Source organism: Micrasema longulum, unplaced genomic scaffold (assembly GCF_059751315.1).
Source record: "Micrasema longulum isolate JH-2025_06_02 unplaced genomic scaffold, ASM5975131v1 h1tg001693l, whole genome shotgun sequence".
NCBI classification, from domain to species: Eukaryota; Metazoa; Arthropoda; class Insecta; order Trichoptera; family Brachycentridae; genus Micrasema; species Micrasema longulum.
The window spans coordinates 129,984-145,373 of NW_028278871.1; the positions used below are offsets into that span (position 1 = coordinate 129,984).

General features: G+C 35.3%; 1 protein-coding gene across 10 annotated transcripts in view; it reads right to left on the reverse strand.

The window, feature by feature from the left end:
• Positions 1–14,010, reverse strand: part of LOC148274301 (uncharacterized) — a 60,995-nt gene extending 46,985 nt beyond the window's left edge. For 7 of the 10 annotated variants that reach the window (XM_088237307.1, XM_088237305.1, XM_088237302.1 and 4 more), the window contains exons 1-2: positions 13,751–14,010; positions 12,507–13,193 (exon numbers count right to left, since the gene is read on the reverse strand). In XM_088237307.1, the coding sequence (XP_088093433.1) occupies positions 12,507–13,071 (565 nt within the window). In that variant the 5' untranslated portion in view covers positions 13,072–13,193; positions 13,751–14,010. Of the gene's footprint in view, positions 1–5,265; positions 5,410–12,506; positions 13,194–13,750 lie in introns of all 10 variants that reach the window. The other 3 variants (XM_088237300.1, XM_088237303.1, XM_088237304.1) reach the window with 1 other exon arrangement.
• Positions 14,011–15,390: the final 1,380 nt, after the last annotated feature.

Below are 15,390 nucleotides of genomic sequence, written 5' to 3' on the forward strand. Positions count from 1 at the left end.
AGTCTCAATATTAAAAGGCCTTTAGCTGTGACTGATTCAAAGACTTTCAAAGTGGGGATTGAGAGCCAAGACCGGATTTTAAAAGCTTAGACCAGACTCCGCCCGGATTTCTCCACTTTCGCTACATACGAAAAATAGCAAAATGACAACACTGAATGTGCCTATTGCCAACCGTGACACGGTACAAGCTACTAGTATGCGTGATGAATTTATACACTACAATTAAACTTCTTAGATTTTCACGGCCGTTCAGACATACAATAAGTTTTTCAAGATTATTGTGCCGCCGGTCGTTCGTACCATTTACCGACGTTTCGGATCGCATTACAGCGTTCATCGTCCATTGATTTAAATTGACTGTAGACAGCGACACGGTACAAATCCGAAGTTATTAACGTTACACGTCTATCTACACAAATAACATTAATCCTGATGATGGACGCTGTAATGCGATCTGAAACTTTGTAAATAGTACGAACGATACAGGGCATAATAACTCTGCACAATCTCATTGGTTTACCCGGAAGATGGCTCCTGCAACGGTAGCCGAAACGTCGAAGCGAATGTAACTTGCATGGGATGACCTAAAAAAGACGATATCTTATTTATTTATTTGTTTTGCGGACTTATGCAGTCCATTCTAACGATGGTTAATACAATTTCTGATAATAAATACAGGCACTAATAAAATAAAATACAATGAAATAAAATAAAAGCTTAATCTTAATATTTAATGAACTGATTTAAGCCTAATTTTATTTTTGAAAAACAAAAAATCAGACAATTTTATTGTTTCGCCTTGTTGGGGCACACGCTGACATTCGTGTTTGAAAATTAAAAGGCGAATTAATTGACCGAAAAAAAACTAGTAGGCTAGTGTTTTTTTTAAATATTAAGAAAATAATATGAATATAGACACAACACTAATTTAATGATTATGATAAAATTATAAATAAACTAATCAATGGCTAACAACTTATTCTTGGTTAAGTTTTACTTTTTATTATTTTGACCAACGAGCGCTTTCGCCTAAGTGGGCATCTTCAAGACTGGTGAATTGTTTACAACATTTACAGTTTTAATACTATTCTTAACATATTTTGGAGATAAGATCAAAAGGGTATTTTAATAGGGGACTGAAACATAAATATTTACAACTAGTTTGCTAAACGGTTCATTTTTGGAAGTTTTTAGAACGAAATCAAGATTATGCTTTTATTATTTAAAGGTGGGAATAGAACACATGGCGAAATACAACAGAGTAGGAAATACACATTTAACAGATAAAGTTAGCACAATACTTGATTTTTGACAGGGAAGTTTACATTCCTATGGATGAATGCTATTTATTGTGCTAACTTTATCTGTTCAAATGTGTATTTCCCACTCTGTTGTATTTCGCCATGTGTCCTATTCCCAGCTTTAAATAATAAAAGCTTAATCCCAACTTCGGTCCAAAAACTCCCAAAAATGAACTGTTTAGCTTAAAATACTTATTTGATCTTATCTCCAAAATATGTTTATTTATTTTTTATTTATTTAACTTTTTGTACATAATGTTATTTGTACATTGGCGGGCTTATGCCAAATGGCAATTTCTTCCAACCAACCAATAAAATAAAAGTTCTATTTTTATAATTCAAGTTACAGAACATATTCAATAGAAAAAAAAAAGATTAACAACATCGCTTGCTTCGAAAAATAGCGTGGATGCTCGGACTAGAGAGAGATAATTATTCTTATGCTGAAATAGAGTCAATGTTAAATATTTCTAGTCTACAAAAACGTAGAACTAATATTGACTTCATATATATGTTCGGCATACTAAATGGTATAATCGATGTTCCATCATTACTGGGACAAGTAAAATTCAATATTCCGACTCGTAGATTGAGAAACAATGAAGTACTGTTCATCGATCGGCATAGAACAAACTATGGCCTAAATTCTCCAATGACCCGCCTTTGTCGTATTGTTAACTCAAGACAAGATCTGGACTTTTTTGGTTTAAGTTTACGAGGATTTAAACGAGCACTAAATAAATAGCCCAGATCTTGTCTCGATGTCCCTTATGTTTGTCAATGCTTCTTTCTTTCTTTTTTTAAAAATGTTTTAAACTATTCTTTTATTGTAATATTTAAACCTTATTAAATTCTATACATGGACAATGTCCGTTAATAAATAAATAAATAAGTTAAAAATATATAAAAATAGAAATAAACGTATTTGTTTATAAATTACCTTAAATCAAAACTATTACTCAATGGGAAAAGGGGAAAAAGATGAAAGAGGAAAAAGGAGAGGCTATGTTAAGAATAGTATAAAAACTGTAAATGTTGTAAACAATTCAAACTTCCGTCATCATCACCAAAGTACTTTCGAAACGACCCAAGTTTTTACCGGACACGGAGCTATGAGAAGTTACCTATATAGGTTTAAATGAAGGAATGATGACTATTGTCCGTGCGATGATATTTCTTCACGAGTATCGAACGTCTGTTATTTCAGTGCCCATTTTTCAGTTTGCAACGCCATAATCTTGAAGCAGAATGCAGGAAAGATGGAATATCCTTAACAGATATCCACACTGTCGTTAAAAGTAGTTATCACGCGCCATTGTTCTTGAACTTTGCAACAATGGTGATTGGACTCATAAAGGTAATAAACCAAAATCAGTGATCGAACATCCCATTTCCAAGACAAACAAAAACGATTTTTTCCGAGTACCTTAGCCTTGTACATGGCACGTAAGGCGACTAAATACAGAGGTCCAAATATATATTAAAAAAAAAAAAAAAAAACAATTCACCAGTCTTGAAGATGCCTACTTAGGCGAAAGCGCTCGTTGGTCAAAATAATATAAAGTAAAACTAAACCAAGAAGTGTCATTGATAAATTTATTTATAATTTTATCATAATCATTAACTATGGAGTTTTATCAAGAAATATTTAAAAAAAAACATCAATTTCATTAACACTAATTTGATATATTGGATTTCTGTGACCGAAAATCTACGCACATACAGATCACGAAAATAATCGCGTAATCAGTCTATTGTCGCTTCATCGAGACAGATCAAAAGGGCGCTGAGTGAACGCTACTGAACGCGTCCACACGTTAGCCCAGCTTTTAGTACGCTAAGAACTACCGGCGAGCACAGGGAACAGTCCGCACATCAGCTCGCGCGTACGGATACAGAATGACTCGCCAATGTGGGGCAGTTTAGTGATTTCGTTCGCAATACGCACGCCAGCGTACTGGTCGACGTATTGGCTGGAGGCTGGAGGACGCGGACGAGTTGACCGATGGCAGGGGCCGGGAGAGATTTCGAGGATACGATACAGATTCATTTGGATGCAAGAAGTCATTTACTTTCCGAATAAAATAAGCGTTGATTAACAATGTTTGAAGTTTGTCCAAATTATTGTAGACAGGGCCTGGGTGTGTAAAGTGCCCTCTTAAACCGGCCAATGACAGGTCATAAGACCTGTGGGTGCCTTGACTTCTATATACCCTTAAAAAATTCCTTATCTCTGTAGTAATATGTTTATATTAACATCTCCCTAGGGGGTTGAATCCAGTCATGTCTACAAAAATTTGGATTGAAATTGATGAAAATTCAAACATTGTTGACAAATCCACTGACCCAAGAAGTATAAAAATTGAAGAATATTTTCAGGCGTTGCCTAGTATGTAGGTGAAATAATTCAATCAGATGAATCTCACCCGCAACAATAAAGGTTTCAGCTCTTTGACTTTAAAAACGTAAACAGATGGAAGAATCGAAAGTATATAGATGTTTCAATTTAGGCAGAATGATGAATGTTACACAGTGTGCAAAATGGCCACTTGAAGCAGCCAATGACAGGTAGTAAGCTTACGTCAGCAGTAATATGTAAATATTAAGTATTAATTCATGCGTTTATGAGTGCGAATGTGACGATTTAAACTGCCACTTTGTGAACATGAGTATTTACATTCTGAACACGAAAAAGGTTTGAGATTAGTGTGAGTTCTCATGTGTATTTGTAAATAACTTTTTTGCGTGCATTTGTATTTACACTTTGAACATGAAAAGGGTTTTTCACCCGCGTGGGTGAGTATGTGTAATTTCAAATTACCTTTAAATGAACAACTGTAAGCACATTCTGAGCACGAAAAGGGCTTCAGATTGGCATGAGTATTCATGTGATTTTTCAAAACATTTTTTTGTGAACATTTGTAATTGCACTCTGAACAAGAGTAGGGCTTTTCACCAGTATGGGTGAAATTGTGCAATTTCAAAGTACTCCTTCGCGAACAACGGAATTTACACAGTGCACAAGAAAAGGGCTTTTTACCGGTATGCGTGAGAATGTGTGCTTTTAAATTACTTTTATGTGAACAACTGAAATCGCACTCTGCACACGAAAAGGGTTTCTCGCCAGAATGCGTGAGCATGTGCGTTTTTAAATAGCTTTTTTGAGAACAACTGTACTCACACTCTAAGCATGCAAAGAGCTTTTTATCTAAATGCGTTTTAATGTGTAATTTTAAATTCCCTTTTCGTGAACACGTATATTTACACTCTGAACATGAAAAGGGCATCACGCTATTATGAGTTTTCAAGTGTCTAGTCAAATGACTTTTTCGCGAAAATGTGTACTTACACATTAAACATGAAAATGGTTTTTCACCAGTATGGGTGAGCGTGTGTAATTTTAAATTATAGTTACGTGCACAAGAGAATGGACACATCGAACATAAAAAGGGCTTTTCCCCAGTATGAGTGAAGATGTGTCTCTTAAAATCATCATTCCTGAAAGACGTATATTTGCATTCTGTGCAAGAAAGGAGATTCTCACTTGTATGAGTTCCCATGTGTATTTCTAAAGAAGATTTTCGGAAACATTTGTATCTACACTCGGAGCACGAAAAGGGTTTCCCACCAGTGTGAATGAGAATGTGTCTCTTTAAATAACTTTTTTGAGAACAACGGAATGTACACTCCGAACATGAATATAGCCCCTTACTATTATGAATTCCTACGTGACTTATAATAGAAGATTTTCGTGAACACGTGTAATTACACTCTGAACATGAAAACGGTTTTTCGCCAGTATGGGAAAGAATGTGAAGTTTTAAATTGTTTTTTTGCGAGCACGTATAATTGCATTCGGTACACGAAAATGGCTTTACACCAGAATGCGTAAGTTTGTGCGTTTTTAAATGACATTTGCTTAAACACGTGTAATTACACTCTGAGCATGAAAGGGGCTTTTTACCAGTATGGGTTGTACTGTCTATTTTCGTAGGACTGACTGAGCTGTGTGAATACTCTTTGTTAGAAGATTTTGAGGGTTTCGATGTTGACGATGATGAATCACAGTTCCCTGAATATTCAGGTCGCCCTCCACTTCTCTGAAGATCTAAAAAGTAAAGGAAAAATTTTAAAACTCGCAACTAATATTAATAAACAAAAAGAACTGGGAGTGCGACTAGGAGTAGCAGGCGCCACATTCAACAGTAGAAAGGCTGTGTGGAGATCGGATTTACTCAGTGAAAACCAAATGCCGCCGATATAACGCCTGCACAACACCTATTTTCCTCTACAGATGCGAATCTGTGCACCTCACTGGGGCCCAAAATAGCAAAATTCCGAGTTACGAGAATATGTGTCTCAGAAGATTATTGGGTGTGCGGTGGTTTGACTTTGTGAGGAATGAGGTAATAAGAGAACGGACGCAGCAAACTCCGGTGATAACTATCGTCAAGCGGAGGCGAAACGGTTGGCTCGGCCATGTACTGCGGATGCCTCCCGAGAGCCTTAACCAAGCTTGCCTACTTTAAAATGCATCAGGTTCTCGACGTCCTGGACGTCCACTGCTGACTGTCCGTCGGCAGTTCATGTCAGAACTTTGGGACGCAAACCTGACTTAGGGGATGCACAGGAGCTGGCAGCCGACAGAGATGCCTAGAGGGTTCTTCAGGCATGGAATGATGATGATAATTTTGATGATTTGTTGCCTCGTGGTGTAATGGTCGGCGCGTTTGCCTACCATGCCAAGGTCTCGGGTTCGATTTCCGACATGTTTGGTATAAAATATTCATTTTGAAAGAGAGTTTTCACACCATAATATTTCATAGTCCTTGGACTGGTACCTGAAGCGTAGGACTGATCATCTTACCTTCATGTGACATAAATTATCAAGATACGCTGCGATTTGTGTACCAATGTAATAATGAATTGTTGCAACAGAGGGAAAACATTTTTGAGAAGGGAATTCGCAAGTCTAGGCATTTACAGGGCTTATGACATGTCATTGACACTGTTTTAGTTGTTTTGGGAGGATTTGGGACTGTTTTGAAACAGCAGTAACATTTTTTTAAACCACTTCTAGTACGAACTGAATCAATAAATATAACCAGACGTGTTATAAACTATTAATTTGACATAATGGTTCGAAGCCAGGGTCGTTTTGTAAGATGTTTTCAAACTTATCATCAAAAGTTTACATTAATTAGCGAAAACCGGGCGGCTACTAAGAGCGTTAAAGATTGTTAAGGTCGGCCACAACTATAAAGGTCTTTAAAAATAGCGCAAATATGCCCCATCGGCATGTTTTCAGTAAAACATGCTAAAACCTTTAAAAATAGCTCAAATTTTCCCCTTTCGGCATGTTTTTAGTAAAACATGCTAAAACCTTTAAAAATAGCTCAAATTTTCCCCTTTCGGCATGTTTTTAGTAAAACATGCAAAAACCTTTAAAAATAGCGGAAATATGCCCCATCGGCAAGTTTTCAGTAAAACATGCTAAAACCTTTAAAAGTAGCGCAAATATGCCCCATCAGCATGTTTTTAGTAAAATATGTTAAAACCTTTAAAAGTAGCGCAAATATACCCCATCAGCATGTTTTTAGTAAAACATGCAAAAACCTTTAAAAATAGCGAAAATATGCCCCATCGGCAAGTTTTCAGTAAAACATGCTAAAACCTTTAAAAGTAGCGCAAATATGCCCCATCAGCATGTTTTTAGTAAAATATGTTAAAACCTTTAAAAGTAGCGCAAATATACCCCATCGGCATGCTTTTAGTAAAACATGCTAAAACCTTTAAAAATAGCGAAAATATGCCCCATCGGCAAGTTTTCAGTAAAACCTGCTAAAACCTTTAAAAGTAGCGCAAATATGCCCCCATCAGCATGTTTTTAGTAAAACCTGCTAAAACCTTTAAAAATAGCGAGAATATGCCTCATAGGCAAGTTTTCAGTAAACCATGCTAAAACCTTTAAAAATAGCTCAAATTAGTAAAACATGCAAAAACCTTTTAAAATAGCTCAAATATGCCTTATCGGTATGTTTTCAGTAAAATATGCTAAATACTTTAAAAATAGCTCAAATATGCCCCATCGGCATGTTTTTAGTAAAACCTTTAAAAATAGCGCAAATATGCCCCATCGGCATGTTTTCAGTAAAACATGCTAAGACCTTTAAAAATAGCCAAAATATGCAAACGCAAATATGAAATAACTTAAAATCTGGTCTCTATTTATGACCACGCACATATAAAAATGCCATCATACGTTGTCGCTAGAATTATGCAAATCAGCGTACACAAAAACGCGACAAATGCGAACTGCGTGTAACAACAACAAACCATCAGACCGTTTCTCCGTTAGACAGAGAGGATAGAACGCCATCTTACACAGTCTTTACGTACAGATCTCGCATTCTTTTTACATTTTTTTTTTCCTCCACATTCAAACATCTTCTCGTGCGAGGGCGCCAATTGTTACAACTTTTGACATGTACATCATCAAGTATTTCTCAGATTCGGTCATGCTGAGTCTTTTTCTATCTTCTTCTATTTCTGCATCCATCAACATTCACATAGCAAAAAAATTTAGCCGTTCTTTGGCTGTCTATTCTGCTCTACATGTCCGAACCGACGCAGAGCTCCTTCCTTGGTATTGTCGATGATGCTTGTCTCGGCATTACATAATGAAGTTTTACCACGCATCCGCCCGAGAGATCGCATTTCGACAGCATTCAGCCTACTTTCATCGATGTTTTCCAAGTCCATACTTCGCTCCCATACACCAGAATCGGCGAATCGTTGCGAACTGCTAACTTTTCCTTTTGCGACAAACATTTATTTACGTTCTCAATCTCTGTTAGGGCCTTACTTATTCGATTTCCTTATACCAGGTTTATATTAAGAAATAACTATACCCTACTACTACTACTACTACTACTACCATCACTCCATTTCTCCGTAGGGTAGGCAGAGAGAATGGACCGCCACACACGTCTATCCTGGCATACAATCCTAGCCTCTTCCACATTCATACATCTTGTCGTACATGCCCTTCGGTTCTGTCTGCTTTTGACATGACCAGACTTAAGATTTTGGTTTATCTGATCATGCCACGTATTCCTCGGTCGTCCTCGTCTCACGTTGCCGTTCATTTTTGCCATATATACTTATTTTACCATTCTTTCATCGTCCATTTGTTCTACATAACCGAACCATCTCAGAGACCCTTTCTTTATCTTATCAATTATACTTGTCTCAGATTTACACTCTCGCCTGATTTCATCATTCGTAACCCTGTCATACATTGATTTCCCACACATTCGTCTAAGAGATCGCATTTCAACCGCATTCACTCGGCTTTCATCCTTCCTCTGCCAGTTCCAAGTTTCACTTCCATACATATGTGTTGGGACTAAAACTCCGTTGTGCACTGCCAGTTTAGCTTCGATTGACATATTTTTATTAGAAATTACTGTGCTTAGTGCTCCGTTCATTTTGTTGCACGCATTCACTCTTCTTTCAACATCTTTTTCTACTCTTCCATCTCTTGAAAACATGCTTCCCAGATACACAAATTCTTCTACTTGCTCGAGACATTCGTTGTTTACATTTATTATGAAGTCAGTAACCTCACTATCCCTTTCAAATACCATCACTTTTGACTTACTTTCGTTCATCGCCAATTCGCTCTCCAGGCATACATCATACATTCTAGAGACTATTTGCTGCAAATCAGCCTTGCTGCTTGCTAACAGAACTGCATCATCAGCATACAACAAGCAGCTTACTGAAAAATTATCCATTTTTGCTCCAATACCCACACATTCTATCTCTTTCATACAGTTGTCCATGTATAGATTAAATAGAATAACGATTCACGGGTTATTTCATGCTTTATGTTTTTAAACAGTCAGCACTGATGCACGGTAACTTTTATAACAACACAGACAAACGTCAAAGTCAAATCAAGACTACTGTCAGAGACCATGGAGAAAAAAAAAACAAAATTGGGAAGAAGAGAAGTTGAACACGAATTCCAAAACAATGTTTGAATATGTCCAAATGCTTGCAGACTGGCTGGATTTCCTCCCTAGGAAGTTATTCATATTTCAATTTATTTCAACAGAGAGCGAAAACATTTTTGAGAAGTGAATATGGAAGTCTAGGCATTTACAGGGCTTATGACCTGGCACGCAACTACACTGGCTCAGTATCAGGCATAGAAGAAACATTCACATTCCATCGCTTCTTCGCAATATTTTAAATAATCCCACTTCGCCTGTTTATCTGAGAGAGCTCTTCCAACCTCTATCACAATACGGACTATCTCTTCGTTCTAGTAACGAGAGAACCCTTTTAATACCCTGTCATCGCTCTAATTTTCTTGCCTCCTCTTTCACAGTAGTAGCCGCTCGATTGTGGAATAATCTACCCACTAATGTTAGAGACGTCTCTCCTTTATTTACATTTAAGTCAAGATTAAAATGTCACTATTTAAATATTTAAATTGTTCCTTTATCCTTCTTCTTTCCTTCCCATCCCCTCTCCTCTCCTCATAGTATAGTGTTCATTTTTAATTCTTTAATTAATCTTTGTTTTTAATTTTTGTATAAAATTGTATGTTTCAATACGTCCATGTATTTATAATTCTCTCAAACTGAACGGTTTGGGTAGGTAGGAAGAAATCGCCTTAAGGCAATATGCCCGCCCTTATATGGATATATATTGTATGTTGGGGCCAAAACTAAATTGAGCAATATTTAGTTTATTTAATAATACATTTTGTAAAGAAGGTATTTAAATCGCTAACAACTTCGTTGCGAATTGGCGGGCTAAAATAATACTTTACAAAGAACGCTTTATTGGTTAATTTTGTATACCGACTAGCAATTTCGGATGATATTGTTCTGCTTTGCAACATGTTCATTTCTCTCAAAAGTGTCGTATATCGTGAATTATTGTTTTATACCCTTTTAAATGTCGTCTACTGAAGTTGAGATATTTATTTGACTGTGGATACTTTGGACCCTCGTATTTTTTATGTAATATTTTAAAGAACCGGGCATTACTCCTATACTTAAGTGTTAAGATCCTAGTTTAATTTATTGTTTTTTGTCCTAGGATGTCACATATAATTTAATTTATTGAGGAAGAGAAATCTTGCAATGGTTTGAAAAGGCCTCGGATATATTTTGTTTGGCACTAATATATGAGCATTATTATTTGTAGATTTTTTTTTCATTTTTTTTTATTTTATTTAATAGCATAATTATACATTTTTACAATTTAAAAAAAATTTCACTTGTTATATTTTTACTAAAACTAAAATCCCACCAAGCCACTTTTTGTAGCTTGTTGGTGAAGATTATATTTATACTGACTTAATAATATTATTTAAATTTATAAAAACAATGAATAACCTATAAAAATTAACAGCCGGAAAGATCAGAATAAACATGTTTATACAAATAATAATATATAAATTTATTTTTTAAATACAAGAAAATATATGAAAAAATAAAATATTTACACCTAAGCTAGTATTCATATATAAACTCTTGATCGAGTAGCCACTCTCTTATTTTGCTCTTGTTACAATGTGAGTAAAATTTAAATTCTTTTGGTAATAAATTAAAAATTCTAGGTACTAAATATTTGAGAGTTCTATTTCCATATTTATTACATACTTTTGGTACTACCAAGCCATCATTAGACGTGAAGTGTGTATTATGGTTATGTTTGAGAGGAAACTTGAATGTATTACTATTAAATTGTTCCAAAATGATGCAAAGCCACAGTAGTCCTCGAACAGGCAGAGTCGAGCAGAATGCAATTAAAATAGGTTTTGGAAAGCTTGTGAGAGAGGAACAAGCTTCAGTCTTCTTCTTGAAGTCTGCAAGTGCGCTTGTAGAGTTGCTGACGGAAAGTCAGACCGTAGCAGGCGAGGAGTGTACGCATCCTCGAGTGTTACTTGTATTAAGTGACAGGCGAGGCTTGTACGCATCCTCGAGTGTTACGAGTTACGAGTGTGATTGACCCTGTGGTTTTATTTGAGCTGATTTGTTTGTTTAATGACTATGTGGCCGCTCACCTTTTTCAGACTGTATTCTATTGTAATTTATGTGACATTGAGGAATTTAGAAAATAAATAATATTTTGAAGGAACTGTGTGTCTTTTTCCTCGTTTGCATGTCACCCGAGATTGGCGAGACCGTCGAAGCGAGAACCCTGCACCAGCTGGCGTGAACATTGTATATAAAGTGTCAAATAAATAAAATAAATATATACATAGATTATAGACTCAAATGGGAAAAACATATTGCTAAACTAACAGATAAACTCAGATATTTATCTTGTTTTCCAAAGACTATAAAATATCTTAACCAAAGAAAAATTAAAAATTGTATGTTACGCTTTACTTTAGTCTTCGATAACATATGGTTTAATAGCGTGGGGAGGAGTCTTGGACGCGCATAGTTGCTTAATAGAAATTGCACAGAAAAATATAATTTACAAAAAACAAAGACTATTTCCTAGTAATAAATTATACGTAGAGAGTGGACTCCTTAGTTTAAGAAAATTATATATATTTCAGTGCATAAAATATGTTTACTTGAATAGAGAATTGTCTAGTAATAATTTAAATCGTATTAGTAATAGATCCGATAGTGTACTGACAGTTCCAGGATGCAGAACTAAGTTCGCACAGAGGCGCTCCTCACTTGTTGGTCCAAGTCCTTCAATTTTCCAACCAAGGAACTACAAAATATCAAATCACCGGTACATTTTAAAGTAGGTTTGAGGTCTTGGATCAGCATGGAAGGGACAGACAGACACATTCTTTAAAAAATTAATTCAAAATTCAAAATAAATGCATTCTGCAAATAAATCATGTTTTTGTAATATCAGCATATGTTAATTTAATTTATCTTTATTTTCATGTTCATGTCATACCATATTAAATATGCTATTAACTTTTCAATAATTAAAAAAGGAACAGCCCACGCTCAGACGCTGTAGTCTTTGTGGGCATTTTTTCCAATTCATGTTATAGCTTAATTTTAAGATTTATTTTTCTAAAGTGTATTTTTGTAATTATATCTCTTTGTAAATAATATGTGTATGGAAAAATAAACTAAAAAAATATTAAAAAAATTGGACAAACTCAAAATATTGTTAATTATAATAACGATGATATGAATGACTTACTGCCTTCGGTGTCGAGAGAGGTTTCCATATGCTCTTCTTTAATATTGGAACAATCCATGGCATACCATTGCTCCGCGCTGGTGCCCGGTTCAGCCTTCACAGTGGCAAGATCTATCTCCTCGGATTTACAAAGACGTGGCAATTCTTCATCAGTGTGTGAAATATCTTCCGCATCGTCATTCTCCGGTTCGACTTTGATATAAACGATATTTTGGTCCTTGGCTCTATCAGATTCTTCATTCGTCATTCCTGGTTCAGCCTTTATTGGCTCCACACTTCTGCCGACAAATGGCATGGCTTCTTTCGAACTGCGATTATCTTCCTCACTAGTTCCCGGTCCGGTCACGGGGCAAGCAACAACTGGCCCTGGGCATCTATCACGTGATCCATTTTCCCCGGTATCGTCTTCTTCATCGTCACTCCACGGTTCGACCTTAACTTTAGCTAAACTAGTATCATCATGGCTATCGGGACATGGCGATTCTTGCCCAGTAGTAAAAATACCGCCTTTTGAATCGCCAACTCCCAATTCAGCTTTCACCGTAGCAACACCTGGCTCTTCCATAATATCTGGACATGCAGCGTCTCTAGCAGTATGACGAGTATCACCTTCTATATAACCGAGTTCTGGTTAAGCCTTATTCTTCGCTGGACGCTGCATACGAGTTGCGATTTTCGTTTGATATCCTGAAAAAGTAACGAAGTTAGATTGAAATATTACAACAGAGATGAAGATCATTTTTGAGAAGGGGTAAATATAAATCAATTTGTATCTTTTTTGGGAGATATTTTATTTAAAATTTGTTGCAACAGAGAGGGAAAACATTTTTGAGAAGGGAATATGAAAGTCTAGGCATTTACAGGGCTTATGACCTGCGGGTGAGATTCATCCATGATGAGGTTTCGTGATAAAGGTTTAAGCTCTTTTACTTCACAAAAGTCAACAGATGGAAGAGTTGAGAAAATGTGGATGTTTAAACATGGGCAGAATGGTGAATGTTAAACAGTGTGTAAAGTGGCCACTTAAACCAGCCAATAACAGGTCATAAGCCCTGTAAATGCCTAGACTTCCATATTCCCTTCTCTAAAAGTTTTCCCTCTCTGTTGAAATAAATTTAAATATAAATAACTCCCTAGGGAGGAAATCCAGCCAGTCTGCAAGCATTTGGACATACACAAACATTGTTGAGCTACAATTAACGTACCCCTCAACCTAATACAAAAAACACATCCATTTTACTTACCGAGTACCTTTACATGACACAGAGATCGCACGACATAACCTCACATTTTTACTATACTAGAAACTGGGGCGCACTTTGAGAAAGATGAATGTATCAAATAGGAGATATGCGGAAACTAGAAGTAAGATTAAAAACTTTAAACTGTTGTTAGAGCGTCATGATTCTTTTGGTCGAAGTTTTTAATATTAATTATAACCGATTGTGACAGCGACGAGCCTTTATTAACTGTGACAGAGGCAACGCCAAACGCCAACCAAGTGACAGCACCATAGATAAAAGTAGAGATGTTCATTCGAATGAAAATAATCAAATGCAGTTATATATTCGAATGAATTAATAATTGAATAAACTACAAATGAATGAATTTATTATTTGAAACATCCAAAGAAAAATTATTCTGATTTAGGATTAAAGATGAGGAATGGGCATTGCCTAGATCTGGGAAAATGTGTGACCACTTTTTTTTTAATGGTTAAAGGCCACAATACCCAACACCGATGTTTGGTTTATTTTAGACGCCATTTTCAAACATTGTGTATGTTACGGGCTACACATAAATGCCTAAAATATTCATCATTAAAATCTTTTTTCGCGTAAAATGAGCGTGTCATTTTGTAACTCATTTTATTTTTTAGTTCCTTTTTTAATTACCATAAAAAATACCATATAAGTAATCTTTTACAGAATATTTTATTTTTTTCTTTCTTATGTTACACAAAAATATTATAACTGTCCATTATTTATTTTAGGAGCAAAAATTCATTATCATTTTCTTGTATACCCACGAACAGGCCATGCCTTTGTGGGATTTTTGTTTACTATTTTACTATTAATATGTATTTTATTGCTATGTAATTATGCTTTATTTTTTGAATACTCTGTTTTATCACTTAAATTTATAGTAAAAAAACAAAAAAATTAAACAAATATTTTTTATTTTTTTTAAATCAACCTTTGTTTTTGTTAGGAAACAATGCAGCAATGTTTAAAAATAGATTTCAATATGAATCAATCAAACCTTCCAATACCGTTTTCAGGATAAATAATTTTTATTTTTATCTTCTGTAAGTTAAAATATATATTTTTACATATCCAATATGGTACCAGGAAGTTGCGATCTTTCATTTAATCTCAAGTTTCCGATCGGCGGATGTTCCCGTTTCCTCTCACTTAGCGGAGAGATGGACAGCTTTCATTTATTTATACGCGCGTACGTGGAATTTGATTTTATAGCCTTCGAGATAATTTATTCTCATCAATATTTTCTCAATCTCGCCACCATCTTTCAAAATAAACAAACTACCCCATAAACGATACATTTTTCATTTCTGTTGATCCACCTGTGATATGTATTATCTCACTTTAACCTAGCCGGACCGAAGGAGGGATCCGAATCCCCCATAGACCCTTTTCAAATATTAAAGCTATTTGCCGTATATGTTTTTTTAATAGATGAATTAATAGAAAGAACCATTTTCCTGTTTTTTTTTTTTTTAAGTTTGAAGTAGTTTTTTTTTTAAATATTAAAACAAAAAAGACGTAAATAATATAAGGGTCAATTTCACTTTATGTATAAAAGCATTTGGCAAACTAAAAATAAATAAAATACACAAATAAGCAATATATGTGTATGCGAAAAC